General features: G+C 50.7%; 1 protein-coding gene across 1 annotated transcript in view; it reads left to right on the forward strand.

Moving 5' to 3' along the window:
• The window catches only part of Sdk1 (sidekick cell adhesion molecule 1), a 1,082,085-nt gene that overhangs the window by 1,016,051 nt on the left and 50,757 nt on the right, over positions 1–15,277 (forward strand). Inside the window, exons 37-38 of the mRNA XM_045142963.1 lie at positions 2,734–2,920; positions 5,301–5,438. Of these exons, the coding sequence (XP_044998898.1) occupies positions 2,734–2,920; positions 5,301–5,438 (325 nt within the window). The remainder of the gene's footprint in view (positions 1–2,733; positions 2,921–5,300; positions 5,439–15,277) is intronic.

The following is a 15,277-nucleotide window of genomic DNA, read 5'->3' on the forward strand; positions in this document are numbered from 1 at the left end:
TTTGCCACCATCACCGTAGGAACCCACCTCTCCCTGTGTCCACTTCATAGCTCCCAGGGCCTTTGCTGGCAGGTGCAGGAAGTGGGTGTGTCAAGAGTAGGTTCTCCATCCCAGCACTACCCTCAGTGACCACTGGCATTGAAGGAGTCCTTCATTTCCGTAGGTCAGGAGCTGGGACCCGACAACGGCTTTTCTTTTTTCTTTTTCTTTTTTGGTGTGTATGTGGTAGTGGGGTTCGGGGAGGAGGGGGCGAGCCAGAGCTCCAAGTCAGTTGTCTTCCTCTGTCATTCTTCCCCTTTTTCTTTGAGATCAAGTCTCACTGAACCCAGAGCTCACCGTTTCTGCTGGACTGGCTAGCCAGTAAGGATTCTGTCTGCCTCCCCAACCCTGGGATCACGGGCCCACACCCTAACACCCAAACTGGGAACTGAACCCGCGTCCTCACACTTGTACAGCGAGTGCTTTACCCACTGAGCTAGCTCCACAACCCGAGACCTGCTTTTTCCAGCAAGTTCTGCTGAGATGTGACTTCCAGGAGCTCCAACTTGGAGAACCGCCTCACTAAACTACTGCCATGAGTCCCCTGGGGGTCAATGTTCTAGAGGTGGAGGGAGAGGAAAGGCAGTCCACTGGGCCAGCCAGTGTCAGGGAGGAACAACTGCTCTGCGCAGTCTTCTTCCTCACCACCCTCCTCCAGGGGTTTCTCCCTGCCCAGAGATCTCAAGAGCCCTGAGCTTTGCCAAAACCTCCCTGGAGGAGACATCCCAGTTCTGGCCCATAACATACCTCCATCCTTCCAAAAGTAATTTCCTTGTCTGGCCTCCTAGAGCCTCCGTTGATCAGTTATCATTTTCTCTGGACCAGCCTGCCCGCCCTGAGGACTATTGGCCCAATTAAACTTCCATTTAAAAATGATTTTGATTGGTGTATTATGAGAATGGATGCCTCGCTCACAGCAGAGCCCCTACAGTGATGAATGAGGTCATGGGAAGTCTTGTGAGCTCACAGGCAAGGCACCATTTATGCACGTCCAAAAGATAATTTCTCATTTCCTCACTGATAAAGACATTGAGCTTGGGTATTGATCTCAAGTCAGCAAGGTCCGTCTGAGTGGATGCTGTCCTTTCCTTTCTCAGCTCGGCCAGTAGACCTGCCGTCGGGTTTCACAGGCGGAAATCAGTGGCGCTCACCTTGTTGGACATTTCCCAGCATGGGTGTTACCTGTGTTGGTGGAAACGGGAAATGGCTCCTGCACTCCAGCTGCTTCCCACAGCCTCTGCTCCGCTGTCACCCAGAGCATGCTGGTCTCATGGCCTGGCGCGGGCTCAGACCCACAGAGCCAAGGGGAATCTGCCGGCCCGTATTGTCTTTGGGCAGCCCAGTTGGCATGGGCCTCGAGCAACGGTTCCAAGCCAGCTGTCTAGGGACACGGTTCTGGCAACCAGTTCAAACCTCTGTACTTGGGCAACAGGTCCGCCTTGCCTGTGGAGTACATCAAAGCTAGGCAGGAGGCAGTGGTGCCCAGGAGAGGCTTGGGGCTTCCCTACTGTTCTAAGCACAGCTCTGGGCTCCGTCCTGTCATTTCTGGTGTTTTTGTTTCCAGAGTACTTTAATATTATTTTTGACAATTTTATATATGAATACAATGTATTTTGATCCTATTCACCCCCATTGCCCCTCTCTTACCCCCTCCTGCTAAACTCCTTCTTGAAAACTCATCCCCTTCCTACTTTTCATGTCTTTTTGTGCGTGTGACCCACTGAGTGAAAGCAGGGTTGTTTGCATACACATGGATGGGGTATTATTTGAAGGAATAAGGGAAAGTTACCGGCAGCCCGCTGAGAAACATGACTGCTTCTCCCTCAGCAACTATTCACTGTTAGTAACTCCCCTAAAAAGGGTATGGTCTTGAAAGACTCCCCCCCCCACCATCCATAATGCTGGTGGGCTCAATCCTGTGCAGGAAGCCACAGCTGCTGTGAGTTCATGAGTGTAACAATCACGTCGTGGGCAGAAGGCAGTACTCCACAGCACTCCTCCCCATCCTCCGGCTCTTCCATGTTTGCTAAGCTGCCATCTTTGACAACGTTCGTTCCCTGAGCCTTGGAGAAGGTGGTATAGATGTCCTGTTTAGAGTTCTGCCCCTGCCTAAAGAAACCCCTGTGATCACAGCTGAGAGCAGCACTAATATATGGGCATAAGCATAAATGTTTAGAAGGCAGCTCAAAACTTGTCCATTCAGCATAACAGCAGTAGGAGGCTTTCCCACCCCTGCCCCCAGCCTACGACCATGGGCTCTAGACAGGGTTATAGCAACATGCATGAAGGTCCCTCCTATATTCGTGCCCCATTGGAAGAAGACTTAGAGGTCAGCTTTGAGCAAAGTGTAGGGCTTTGGGCTGAGCACTTGAAGACTTGTTCTAGACCCATTCAGACCAGGTGGTACAGGCAGGGCTGTCTCCTTTCTTTCTCAGAAGACTGGTGCCCACAGGCCCTTCAAGAGGTGCCACCTGGGCATGTTCTATATACAAGCCTGTGCTCAGCTGCCGCCCTGAGCAGTTTAACGAGGTGACATTCAACATCTAGATGAGACGTCAGAAGCGCTATTCCTCACCCAGCACCCAGCGAGCAGCCCAGTGCCTCACTCTCCATCCGAGCTCAGCCTTTCACTCGCCCCATCCCGGAACCTGGCTTCCCCACGGCTCAACTCCAGCCTCGTGCTCTTCCTGACAGATTTACTACTGGGAGGCCGACAGCCAAAACGAGACAGAGAAGATGAAGGTCCTCTTCCTCCCCGAGCCCATGGTGAAGCTCAAGAACCTGACCAGCCACACCCAGTACATGGTCAGCATCTCAGCCTTCAATGCGGCCGGCGATGGACCCAAGAGCGACCCGCGCCAGGGACGCACACATCAGGCCGGTAGGACACCCCACCTGTCCACCATGCGTGGGAAGTGTATGGCTAGGACTGGAGGTGACATGTCTGGTCTCAAACGGCCCTTGAGGCGTGAAGTCAATATCGGCTGAGTTGAAGCCGTGTTTTTTTGGAAGCTTTTGAAGGTACTAGAGGAGAAAAGGCCTCCAGTTGAGCTCCTTAAGCAGTGAGGTCAGGCATTGGCCACTCTTGGAATAACTTAGCAGTCCCCTTGCAGCTACCTGTCCCAGGCCAGATCCAAGCACAGACAGAGGCCAGGCTGGCAGAGGCTCAGGCCTACCCACATGCAGGGCATAGCCGGTATGTCGAGCAGCCCATCCAGCCTCTCATCTCAGATCCTAGTATCCTGGAGAGCAGTGGTGTACCCAGAAAAATAGCAAACTGGCCTTAGATCCTGAGGCTCTCAGAGGCCCTTTGTAAGACTTAGGGAGATAGTTCTGTCTGTAAAGTGCTTGTCTTGTAAGCACGCGGACCTGAGTTCAACTTCTTTCTCTTACCCCGTTTTTAGAAAGTCTGGGTGTGATAGAACACACCTGTCATCCCAGCACACTAGGGAGGCAGAGATAGGTGGATCCCTGGGGCTCAGTGGCAATCCAATCTAACCTACTTGGTGAATTTCAGGCCACTAAGAGATTGTACTGTCCAAAAAAGTGGACAGTACCTGAGCAATGACACCCAAGGTTATTGTCTGGCCTTCACATGCACGCATTCATGTGCGTGTGTACACACACACACACATGAGATGACGAAGCAAGAAAGAAAGGTAGGCCAGAGACTGTGGGTTGGAGATGCAGGGCTCAAGGGTCCCCAACATATTGTAGGCTTAGCTGACTGCACCCTAATTGGATAAATGACCCCTGAGCAGTGTGACACACTGTGAGGTGATCAGATCTGCTTCCTGTGGGCTGCATCCAGTACCCACGAGAGAATAGTTATTCCAGTTTGGAATCTGAGCCAGAGAGGCAGGAACAGATCTGAAAGGCAGAAAGCAGGATCTGGGCTATGCTGGGACCCCGGGGCCCAGTAATGCGTGGGGCGGGAGAGCCCAGGGATTGAAGGGGAGAAGTGGAGGGCAGACATAACTCTAAGAGATCCTCCTAAGCACGCGAGGCACCAGGGAAAAGTGGCCAGGAGCCTACGCAGGATGCCAGGTGGGAACAGCCCCATTCATGCCCACTTGCATGCAGCCCAAGGACCTGACCTGGCCCCACACCTGCCCTGGCTACACCCTCAGCCATCCACATCTGCCAGCGGTGTTGATGGCTTAGTCAGCCTCCTCCCTCTGTCAGCCCTGCAGGTCCCTGTGAGCTCACAGAAGCAGAGAGGAGGGACCAAGGTGTCCTTGAAGACACCAGGCACCCATGGGAGGAGAGAGAGAAGACAAGAGGGAAAAAAAGGAGAGGAGATTACAGAAAGGAGAGGAGGAAAGGAAGGCATGAGAAGGGAGAGGGGAGAGGAGAGAAGAGAGTGGGAGGAGAAGGTAGAAAAAAGTGGAGAGGATAGGAAGGGAAGGGAGAGAAAAGGAATAGAGGAGAGATGTAGCAGACAGCTTCAGGTTGGCTGAGAGGAACTTCCAAACCAAGCACAGTTATGGAGGAATGGATTTATTGAAGTTTACAGATCCAGGGGAGGTTCCATGATGGCAGAAGAAGCTGGCCCTGATTTCACAGTTCCAAGCAGAGAGACAGAAGCCCAAAAGCCAAAAGCCACACCACACAGCACACTTCAGGAACTCCAGGTGGAACTAAGCACTTTTCATACTTTTAGACTGGGATTTGAAACCCACCACCACACCTTAAGATCTGTCCAGTGACTCCTCCTCCAGCCATGTGGCTGCAGATCCAAAATGCAAACTAATAAAACACTGAATATATTGGGGGGCTGAACAACCACAGGAGAGGAGGGGAGGGCAGGATGAGAGGAAGGGAAGAGCACAGAGGGGATGGGAGAGGAAAGCAAGGGAAGAGAAAGTTGAGGTACCCTGTCTATCACAGAGCTCCCTCTGTCCCCCTCCCCAAAGCAACACTAGGAGCCTCCAGAATCTTCCGCATCCTCTAGCAATGGAGCGCTCCACATTTCCTTTTCTGTTCCTATCCATTATTTATTTCCTTGCCCTTGGCAGTCCACCTCTGAGCTCCTCTGTGTTTCAATGCTATTTTTCCCCCAGCTCTGCTCAGGAGGGCCTGTGGTCCTGATTGATCCCAGGAAGTTCGGAGCTGATCAATGAATTTCCTTCTTCATCCTGTGGCATTCAGGCTTTCGTTGAGGTGGAAATCACACCTGATAAGACTTCTATTCTACATGGAGGCAGAGTCGGCCCACAAAGGTGCCAGAGTGTAAGTCACTTTGTATTCTGTTCTTCCAGCTCCTGGAGCCCCCAGCTTCCTGGTGTTCTCAGAAATAATGTCCACCACCCTCAATGTGTCCTGGGGAGAGCCCGTGGCAGCGAATGGCATCCTGCAGGGCTACCGTGTTGTGTATGAGCCCCTGGCACCAGTGCAAGGTAAGACCCGGTGTTGTCCTGCAGTGGGCTCTGCTTCAGAGTCCACAGAGCCACGCCCGCCTATCCTTATTTCCAGAAGAGGGTTCTGTGTCCACTTTGATGCTGACCTAGCCTAGTGTCCCACACCCAAATGTCCCTCTTCTCTTCCTCCTGAGGCTTCTGTGCTCATGGTCACAGACAGACACCAAGGTACTAGTTACTTTTGCATCATTATAACGAAACTGGAAGAAAAGAAGAGGGAAAAAAAACAACATATGGGAAGAGAGATTTATTTCAGCTCTTGATACCAGAGGATTTCCATCTGTCTCTGTCTGGGTGCTCCCAAGTTCTTGGCATTCTGTCCAAAGAACTGGAAGAGACACGCACACAAAGTGAAGCAGCAAGAACGTAATATTAAGAGTGAAGTGAGCTGGGTGTGGTGGTGTACACCTTTAATCCCAGCACTCGGGAGGCAGAGGTAGGAGGATCACCCTGAGTTCAAGGCCACCCTGAGACTACATAGTGAATTCCAGGTCAGCTTTAGCTACAGCGAGACCCTATCATGGAAAAAAAAAAAAAAAAGGAGTGAAGCAAAAGTACAAATTTTGGATATACTGGCAAGAGCAGTGGAGGGCCACCTGTGTGAGAGAGTCCTCCAGAGCAGTGGGTTGCTGTGAGGGGCTTCTAGTCTGGGGTCTAAAAGGGGGAGGAGCTGGCTACTGGGGGAGTGTAGTTTGGGTGGTTCTCTGTTTTATTTATTATTTATTTACTTATTTTGGTCTTCCGAGGTAGGGTCTCACTCTAGCCCAGGCTGACCTGGAATTCACTATGGAGTCTCAGGGTGGCCTCGAACTCATGGGGATCCTCCTACCTCTGCCTCCCGAGTGCTGGGATTAGAGGCGTGTGGCACCACGCTCAGTGGTTCCGTGTTTTAATTGACAGGCTTGGGTGATGTAAGCTTTTCTCTACTGTGCATGTCCTTTCCCATGATGCATCTGGGTTTAATCATATGTGTGCCTAATCATGCCTAGGCCTAAGATGGTAAATACAGGATCTTCCTTGAAAGCTCATTCAGAAAACACAATTTACCTACTTTGCCGACACGTAAAACCGGTTCCAACCAGATTGACCCCTGGCTCCTGAACCCAGAATGTTTGAATCAAAACAGGGTGTTATCAAGGGGTTGTTATTGGGAGTAGCTTAGTCCCATTGTTTAAAGTAGGGTGCATGTGCAGTTTGATGAAGATGGGGACCAGTCCCAGGTTACTAACAGGTCACTAGGTGCACTGTCAGGACAGGGACATATTTACTGCCCAAGCCAGGCAACACCCCAGGTTGCTAAGCTCTGCCCTGTGCTTGCCTGTCTCAAGTCTGTCACGGCAGGGAAGGCACAGTGGCATTCATCGTGGTGGAAAGTGCAGTGTGAACTCTTCACGTCATGCCGGACCAGGAAAGAGAGAAGTGGCCAAAGCCAAGCTTCAAAGGCCTGGCCCTGGTGACCCAGGAAGCCCCACCTCTTAAAGTTTCCATAACCTCCCCAAACATTCACCACCAGCTGGGGAACAAATATTCAGTACATGAGCCTGACAGGGTCATTTCAAAGTCAGACCAATGACATCACTCCAAGTTCCCCTTGGGCCTTGGTAAGCAGCAACCACCCTTCAAATAGCATCAGCATGGTGTCACTGGAGAGACACCAACAGGCCAGGACCAAAGATGGTGCTGGGCACTGCCCTTCATTCATCCACTTACTCAACAGTCACTAAGCATTAGCGGTGTGCGAAACAGTATTCTAGAATATGGACAAAAAGGACCAGTGGGAGCAATGGTCTCCCCTGAGCCCAGTGATTTTATATTCCAGGGGAGAGAAACAATACACAAATAACTATAACAAGTAAGGGCTAGGGATGTAGCTTTCAACAGAGGGCCTGCCTAGAATCCTCCAGTAAGGGGCTGGGCCTTGGCTCAGTGGTAGAGCTCGTGCCTAGAATCCCCCAGTGAGGGGCTGGGGGCGTGGCTCAGTGATAGAGCTCCTGCCTAGAATCCCCAGTGAGGGGCTGGGGGTGTGGCTCAGTGGTAGAGCTCCTGCCTAGAATCCCCTAGGGAGGGGTTGGGGGCGTGGCTCAGTGGTAGAGCTCCTGCCTAGAATCCCCAGTGAGGGGGTGGGGGTGTGGCTCAGTGGTAGAGCTCTTGCCTAGAATCCCCAGTGAGGGGCTGGGGTGTGGCTCAGTGGTAGAGCTCCTGCCTAGAATCCCCTAGGGAGGGGTTGGGGGCGTGGCTCAGTGGTAGAGCTCCTGCCTAGAATCCCCAGTGAGGGGGTGGGGTGAGGCTCAGAGGTAGAGTACTTGCTTACTTCTGACAGGTGGGCACCTTCTATGTGAGTGCTGTCACCAGGGAGTTGTCTCGTTTTTCCTGAGGTCTGCTCTCTACCACCTCCCATCTGTTTTCACTGAGGGCTCTGTGGCCTTCCTTGCTCTCCCTACTGTGTAATCAGAGACAAGTCTAGCTGCTTCTGCTTGATGAGATAATGCATGTCTCTCTACTCCCAGTAACATACACAGAGTGTAAAACTTATAGATTATTTAATGTGTAGGAGGAAAAAAATATAACCAGCCCACCAAATAATATTGGCTCTCCATTTAAAGCAATGATGAAAGTTTTCTTCTAAAATAAGCTCTGGCACACCCATTCATATTCTCTCCCTCCCTCTCTCTCTCTCTCTCTCATAAATAAAAATAATATATTTTAAGAGAAGCATATTCAAGTGAAGCACGGAGTTGATTTAAAAGGGAATATTTGAGGGGCTTTTTAGTTTTTGTTGTTGTTTTTGTTTGCTTGTTTTGTTTTTTGAGGTATGGTCTTGTTGCAGTCAGGTTAGCATTGCTGGTAGAAATTACCCAACCAAGAGGAGCTTGTGGGGAAAATAGGTTTATTTTGGTTTACAAGCTCGAGGAGGAGCTCCACAATAGCAGGGGAAAATGATGGCATGAGCAGAGGGTGGACATCACCCCGTGGACAACATAAGGTGGGCAATAGCAACAGGAGAGTGTGCCAAACACTGGCATGGAGAAATTGGCTATAACTCCCATAGGCCCACCCCCAACAATACACCGCCTCCAGGAGGTGTTAATTCCCAAATCTCCATCAGCTGGGAACCTAGCATTCAGAACACCTAAGTTTATGGGGGACACCTGAATCAAACCACCACATTCCACCCCTGGCCCTATAAACTGATATACATACATGTTATAAAATACAATGCATTCAATCCAACTTAAAAGTCCCCATAGTTTTTATCAATTACAATGATGTTCATACATCCCCATAGTCCAAGTTCTTTTAACTGATCCATAATACCAAAATATCTCCCCAAAACGTATAATGGCACAGGATAATCATTCATGCTGCAAAAGATAGCACTGGACATAGCAAAGAAATATTCAGCCAATACAAGATTTAAAACAACCCAGGCAAACATCAAACTCTGTAGCTTCAAGTCCAATAACTCTAGTCAATGACAAATCTCCAACTCCGATAATTCTAACCAGCAACAAGTCTCTGGAGTTCCAATTCCACCCCTCCAGCTAGGCTATTCACAGTCCTGGGAAACTTCATCGGGGCTGGCAGCTCTCCTCAGCAGCCATCGCATGGTCCCGGCATCTCCACTCAGTCTCTACTGCAATCCATGGTTCACCCTCAAGGCCCCATGGGGTCTCCATGCAGGCATCCAGCAAACCTGCTTCACACTGCCCATGGCCATTTCCAAAACACAAGACCCTGTTGAAAACTCAATGACCCTCTTTCCTGCATTTCTTATACTCCACAGTACCAGCTAGGGTGCCAATTTGTTAATCCAGGGGGGAATAAAGCAGACTTTGAAAAAACAGGACACTCCTTGAGTACTCAGTCCCCTTCAAAAGAGTCTACATTCTTCCTGTTGCCCAGTGCAGGTCAGCTGGCCCAATCTCAAAGGTTGTAATCTCTCAATTACAGCTGAACAGGGAGCAGTTCACCCAAAGATTTTTCTTTCTGTGTCATATCCCTCTGCTCATACCAGTTCATTTCTATGCAAAGCAACCCTGCACAACTTCTCAGGACATGGGCATAACAGCAAGCTTCTCACACAGACTGCTAGCCCAGTCCAGGCAAAGCTCTTTCTCACCCTCATAAGCCAAGCCTCACAGTCCATAGTTCTTACTGCATTCAGGCCTTTCAACTCTGACCAGAATAGTCCACCAAGCTGTACTTATAGCACTGCAAGGCATCTCTTAGACCAAGGTTTCAAATCCTTCCACATTCCTCTTGAAAATCAGCTCTAAAAGGCTAAAGCCACATAGTTAGGTGCCTTGAAGCAATCCCACTCCTGGTACCACTTTTACTGTTGCAGTCAGGTTTGAAATGCTGGTAGAAATCACCCAACTAAGAGCAGCTTGTGGGAAAAAGAGGTTTATTTTGGTTTACAGGCTTGAGGGGAAGCTCCACAATGGCAGGGGGAAACGATGGCATGAGCAGAGAGTGGACATCACCCGCTGGCCCACATACGGTGGACAATAGCAACAGAAAAGTGTGCCAAACACTGGCATGGGGAAACTGGCTATAACACCCATAAGCCCCCAATAATACACTTCCTCCATGAGGGGTTAATTCCCATATCTCCATCAACTAGGAACCTAGCATTAAGAACACCTAAGTTTATCGGGGACACCTGACTCAAACCACCACAGGTCTCACTCTAGCCCAGGCTAACCTGGAATTCACTATGTAGTCTCAGGGCGGCCTCAACCCACTGTAATCCTCCTGCCTCTGCCTCCCGAGTGCTGGGATTAAAGGCGTGTGCCACCACGTCTGGCTAAAAGGGAATATTTAAATACTCGATGTAATTTCATTAAATCTAAGATGCCGTTGACTAGAAGATTTATCATTATTTTATGACATGCTAAGAAAGAGAAAGTACTGCCCATAACGTCTCACCCTAGAGTTTCTGTATCATCAAATCAGAGATGTAAAAATGGGGAGGGAGCACAGAGGGTCTGGGAAAATCAATGGGCTTTGGTGAGCAGCACCGGAGTGATCTATGGACAGGATTTTCTCAGTCCAACCAGGGTTGGAGGGACGTTGAAGGAAACAGGTGACCTGGACTATGTTCAGCAGAGCACACACACACGCACACACACACTCATGTAACACAAGCTCATGTGACAAGCACCTTTTCAAAGATATTAACCAGCCAGAACGGCTCAGATGGGAAGTGAATGTCAAAATCGTGTCTCTGACTCACGCGCCCTTCGTAAACAAAGGCAGCTTGAGTGTTGGCACTCTTCCTCCAAGAAGCAGCTCATTCGCGCGCATCTAGTGTTAAGGGGCTCACAGAATCTCGTGACCTGTGCCCTGGGCTCCCCACGCTGCTACTCTTAGCCCCCCCTTTTTGCATGCCTGTGTGGTACATGTTTGTGCGTGTTTCTATGCAGGGGGCACCCATGCGTGAGCACAGGCGTGAGTGTATATGAAGCCCAGAGTTCAATGTCAGGTGTCTTCTCCGGTCGCCCATTCCCTCAGACAGGGTTTCTGACTGAACACAGGCCTCACTGACTGGGCTAGACCAGCTAACCAGTGAGCACCATCGATCCCCTGTGTTTATCTGCCCAAACTGGGATGACAGGCACAGGCCACAACGCCCAGGATTTTACATGGGTCCTGGAGACCCAGATTCAGGTCCTCGTGCTTGTACAGCAAGCACTTTATACCCACCGAGCCATCTGCCCCGTCCTGCTGTGGCTTTCCACAGAGCGCCTGCACCCCACCTTCCCAGTGAGCTGGCCCCACACTCTAGCTTCCCTTGTGTGGCAAAGTTTGGGGGTTCTTGTTCATTTTCACAACAAAGATTGCATCATTGGGAGGATGTCCTGATAGACAATACGTTCGTGGTGGTTGCACACTCAGGGCTTTCTTTTTTTATTATTATTAACAACTTCCATGATTGTAACCAATGTCCCATGGTAATTCCCTCCCTCCCCCTACTTTCCCCTTTGAAACTCCATTTTCCCGTCTCAATCAGTCTCTCTTTTATTTTGATGTCGTGATCTTTTCCTCCTCTTATGATGGTCTTGTGTAGGTAGTGTCAGGCACTGTGAGGCCATGGATATCCAGGCCATTTTGTGTCTGGAGGAGCATGTTGCAAGGAGTCCTACCCTTCCTTTGACTCTTACATTCTGTCTACCACCTCTTCCGCAATGGACCCTGAGCCTGGAAGGTGTGATAGAGATATTGCAGTACTGAACACGCCTGTCACTTCTTCCCAGCAACATGATGCCTTCTGAGTCATCCCAAGGTCACTGCCATCTGAAAAGAGAAGATTCTCTACCAAAAGTGAGCGTAGCATTAATATATGGGTATGAACATTAAGAGAAGTGCTTACTGGGCAGTTTGATGAGCATAGTATATACATTTAGCCAGACAGCAGCAGATGTTACACCCCTAGGAATCATGACTGCTCCTATCGTAGGTTTTCAGTATCAGAGATATATTCCCTCCCATGGAATGGGCTTTCAGTCCAATTAGAGGGCAGTTTGGTTTCCACCATGACAGACATGTCACTTTTGCACCCATTGGCACATTTGGCCTGGCTGGCAAAATATAAGACTTGAAGTGTCCACTGTTGAGTATCTTCACTGGTGATTTCTCTCTCCCCCATTGAACTGCATGCAGAATGGCTTCTTCCAGCTTTCCATCAGCTGGTCTACATGGAGGAGGTTATCAACTCAGCTCCAGCAGGATTTCTCAGTGGCCTTGAAGCCCAAGTATGTGCAGTCTTCAGAAATAGGGTCTTACCATCTATTCCTGGTGGGAAACCAAGGGCCTCAGCAATGGCCTGTAATGTTTTGGGGGCATCAGGGACCTCCCTGGCCAACAACTCACTAAAAGGTATCCCATCCCTGGCACTGAAAATGTTTTTAGCAACAACCTATGGCTCCTGAGTGTTCCATTGTCCAAAAAAGTAGATTTCCATGTGACTTATTTATATCCTCTTAGATTTTGATTAGCCCTCCTTCCATCTGTTCTTTACTCAATCTCTTCCCCTGACCTCACTTGGGCCTTTTCACCCTGATTAATCTATTCTTCTACTTACATACATACCATATCATCCTATTTAGTACCCCTCTCCCTTCCTTTCTCTTCCCTTTATATCTCTTTCCTAGCTTACTGGACTCTGCTACTGAGTTTTCTTCTCTTCTGTGCGGTCGCTGTGGACAGGCTCCCACAAGGCACCTTCTCTAAGATGGGAAATGTTTAGCGAGTCCCTGGGCATACCCTGCACCGCACCACACACCTGTCACCTGTCATCCCTGCATCCTCACCAAAGCCCTACCTTGAGCTGTTGCCTTGATACACATTTTACAAGGAAACTCAAGAGTTTTGATCACTCTACATTTTGAGAACGATAGGAGGTGCGATTAGAACCCATGTGGCCTAACGCGAGCGCAGATGTCTGAACTGCCTGTGAGAGGAAATGTCCAAAGCACATGTGTGTTTCCGAAAGCCAACAGGCAGGTGAGCGTCAACACTGGAGCGCCAGAGCCAGGGCTAAAGCATTCATTTCTTATGCCAGACAGATTGCAGGCTGCACAATCCGGTGTGGGCTTGTCGCTACCCCAGTGACAGCGGGGGAAATCACTCCAGTCTCACCCATTTTCAACTCTTTTCATGAGTCACAAGACCGCCTGTGACCAACATTGTCTCTTTACTGCGAGGACGCCTCCTTCATCCTGGGTGTCCCAGCCATCCATCCGGGGTGTCTGCCATACACCAGGAACTGGAGCGAGAAGACCTGCTCCCCCCTTCCAGCGCACACCTCACCCCGCCCATCACTGTGTCTTTGCTTCAGCTGAAGGGTGAGGCTGGCCACTGGTCTCCCCCGCAACCAGCAGACTATGGGCTTCACTGGGGCAGAACTCACCAACCCTGTACCCACAGGACCTGTGCCCTCAGGCAGAAGTTCAGCCCACACATCGTGCTAGCAGAGCTGCCCAGAGCAGCCACTCCTCTGCCTGCACTACCCTCTCTGCTGGCATCCTGGCAGAAGATGAGGGCTCAGTCAGCCAGCTGAACCCAGAGGCCACACTGGCCAAAGGGAGAGAGCAAGTGGGACTGGTGGAAGCCAGTCTGTCATGAGGGGGCCTCACCCACATGCCTGAGGTAGGGCTGCTCCTCAGAAAGCCCCACAGGGTGGGGAGCAGGGGATGGCAGCCTCACCACTCCCTCCTCCCGTGCCCTCACTCTCGGCATCTTACTTGGGCCTCAGCTGCATGATACACCTGCCGAGTGGGGCTTCAAACCTCACAGGACAAGAAAAGATCAAGGACTGTCTACACTGTTCCTCCAGCCACTCGGGCACCGCCCCACCTCCACATGGACACGCCCGAGCCAGCATGCAGGGTGACCTGTCACCTCCCTTGCTGATTTAGTGACTTTCTCATTGCTGTGATAAAAATGCCTGACAAGAAACATTAAAAGAGAAAAAGAGCCAGGTGTGGTGGCAGCACTGGGGAGACAGAGTAGGAGGATCACCATGAGTTCGAGGCTAGCCTGAGAATACATAGCAAATTCCAGGTCAGCCTGGACTACAGCGAGACCCTACCTCAGAAGAAAAAAAAAAAATCCCTGACAAGAAACAGCTTAAGGAAAGGGAGAGTTTTCAGCTTCCAGTTCCAGAGGACACATTCCATCACGGCAGATAAGGTGTGGCTGTGGAGACAAGAGGCATTCACAGCTAGGAAGCAGAGATCCAGGAGGAAATCTGGCTGTAAAACCTCAAGACCTGCCCCAGGCGGGCCCTTGTCCCATCAGCAAGGCTCCACCTCCTAAAGGTTCCACAGCCTCCCCAGACAAGGCCATCTGCTGAGGACCAAGGTCAGTCACTGAGACTGTGAGGAACAGTTCACATTCAAACCCCCACACTGGCCTTGGCCATTGGTCATGTGAGGGGAGCCACCAGGACCCAAGCTAAGCCCCGGGCCGGGTGATGCAGAGCAGGCCTGAGAGGCTGAGATCATTCAAGCCAGAGAGCAGAAGAGGGCAGCCAGCAGAAGCAGGAGCTGGACCAGAATGCAGCTGTTCTGTTTTCGGGTTTCTTTTGAGAAAGGATCTCACTAAGGAACCCAGGGAGGCTTCGATATTTTGGTGACCCACCTACCTCAGCCTCCATGGACGGCAGTTTTTGAGCCACTAGGCTGTGAGGTGGATTAACATGGAGCCCTAAGTAAGAGATCCTGGGGGCATAACCAAGCTCCAGGGATTCCCTAACAGTGATAACCAAGACAGGTCCTTATCCAGCACCTGGCTTCCAGCTCATGTCCCTTACTCTGCACAGAGCATAGCAGCATCAGATAGACAGGGAACCTGCACCTGGTGCAAAGCCACTAAGAAGGCTGAGGGAGAAGAATCGGACTGTAAGTTCAAGATCAGCCTGACAACTTAATGAGAACTTGTTTCAAAATACAAAGTAAAAAGAGGGCTGGGATGAAGCTAAGTGGTAGAGCTCCTGCCTAGAATCCTGAAGTGAGGGGCTTGGCTCAGTGGTAGAGCTCCTACCTGGAATCCCCAGTGAGGGGCTGGGGGTGTGGCTCGGTGATAGAGCTCCTGCCTGGAATCCCCCAGTGAGGGGCTGGGGGCATGGCTCAGTGGTAGAGCTCCTGCCTAGAATCCCCCAGTGAGAGGCTGGGGTGTGGCTCAGTGGTAGAGCTCCTGCATAGAATCCCCAGTGAGGGGCTGGGGGTGTGGCTCGGTGATAGAGCTCCTGCCTGGAATCCCCCAGTGAGGGGCTGGGGGCATGGCTCAGTGGTAGAGCTCCTGCCTAGAATCCC

This window comes from Jaculus jaculus, chromosome 2, assembly GCF_020740685.1.
Source record: "Jaculus jaculus isolate mJacJac1 chromosome 2, mJacJac1.mat.Y.cur, whole genome shotgun sequence".
In the NCBI taxonomy this organism is placed as follows: domain Eukaryota; kingdom Metazoa; phylum Chordata; class Mammalia; order Rodentia; family Dipodidae; genus Jaculus; species Jaculus jaculus.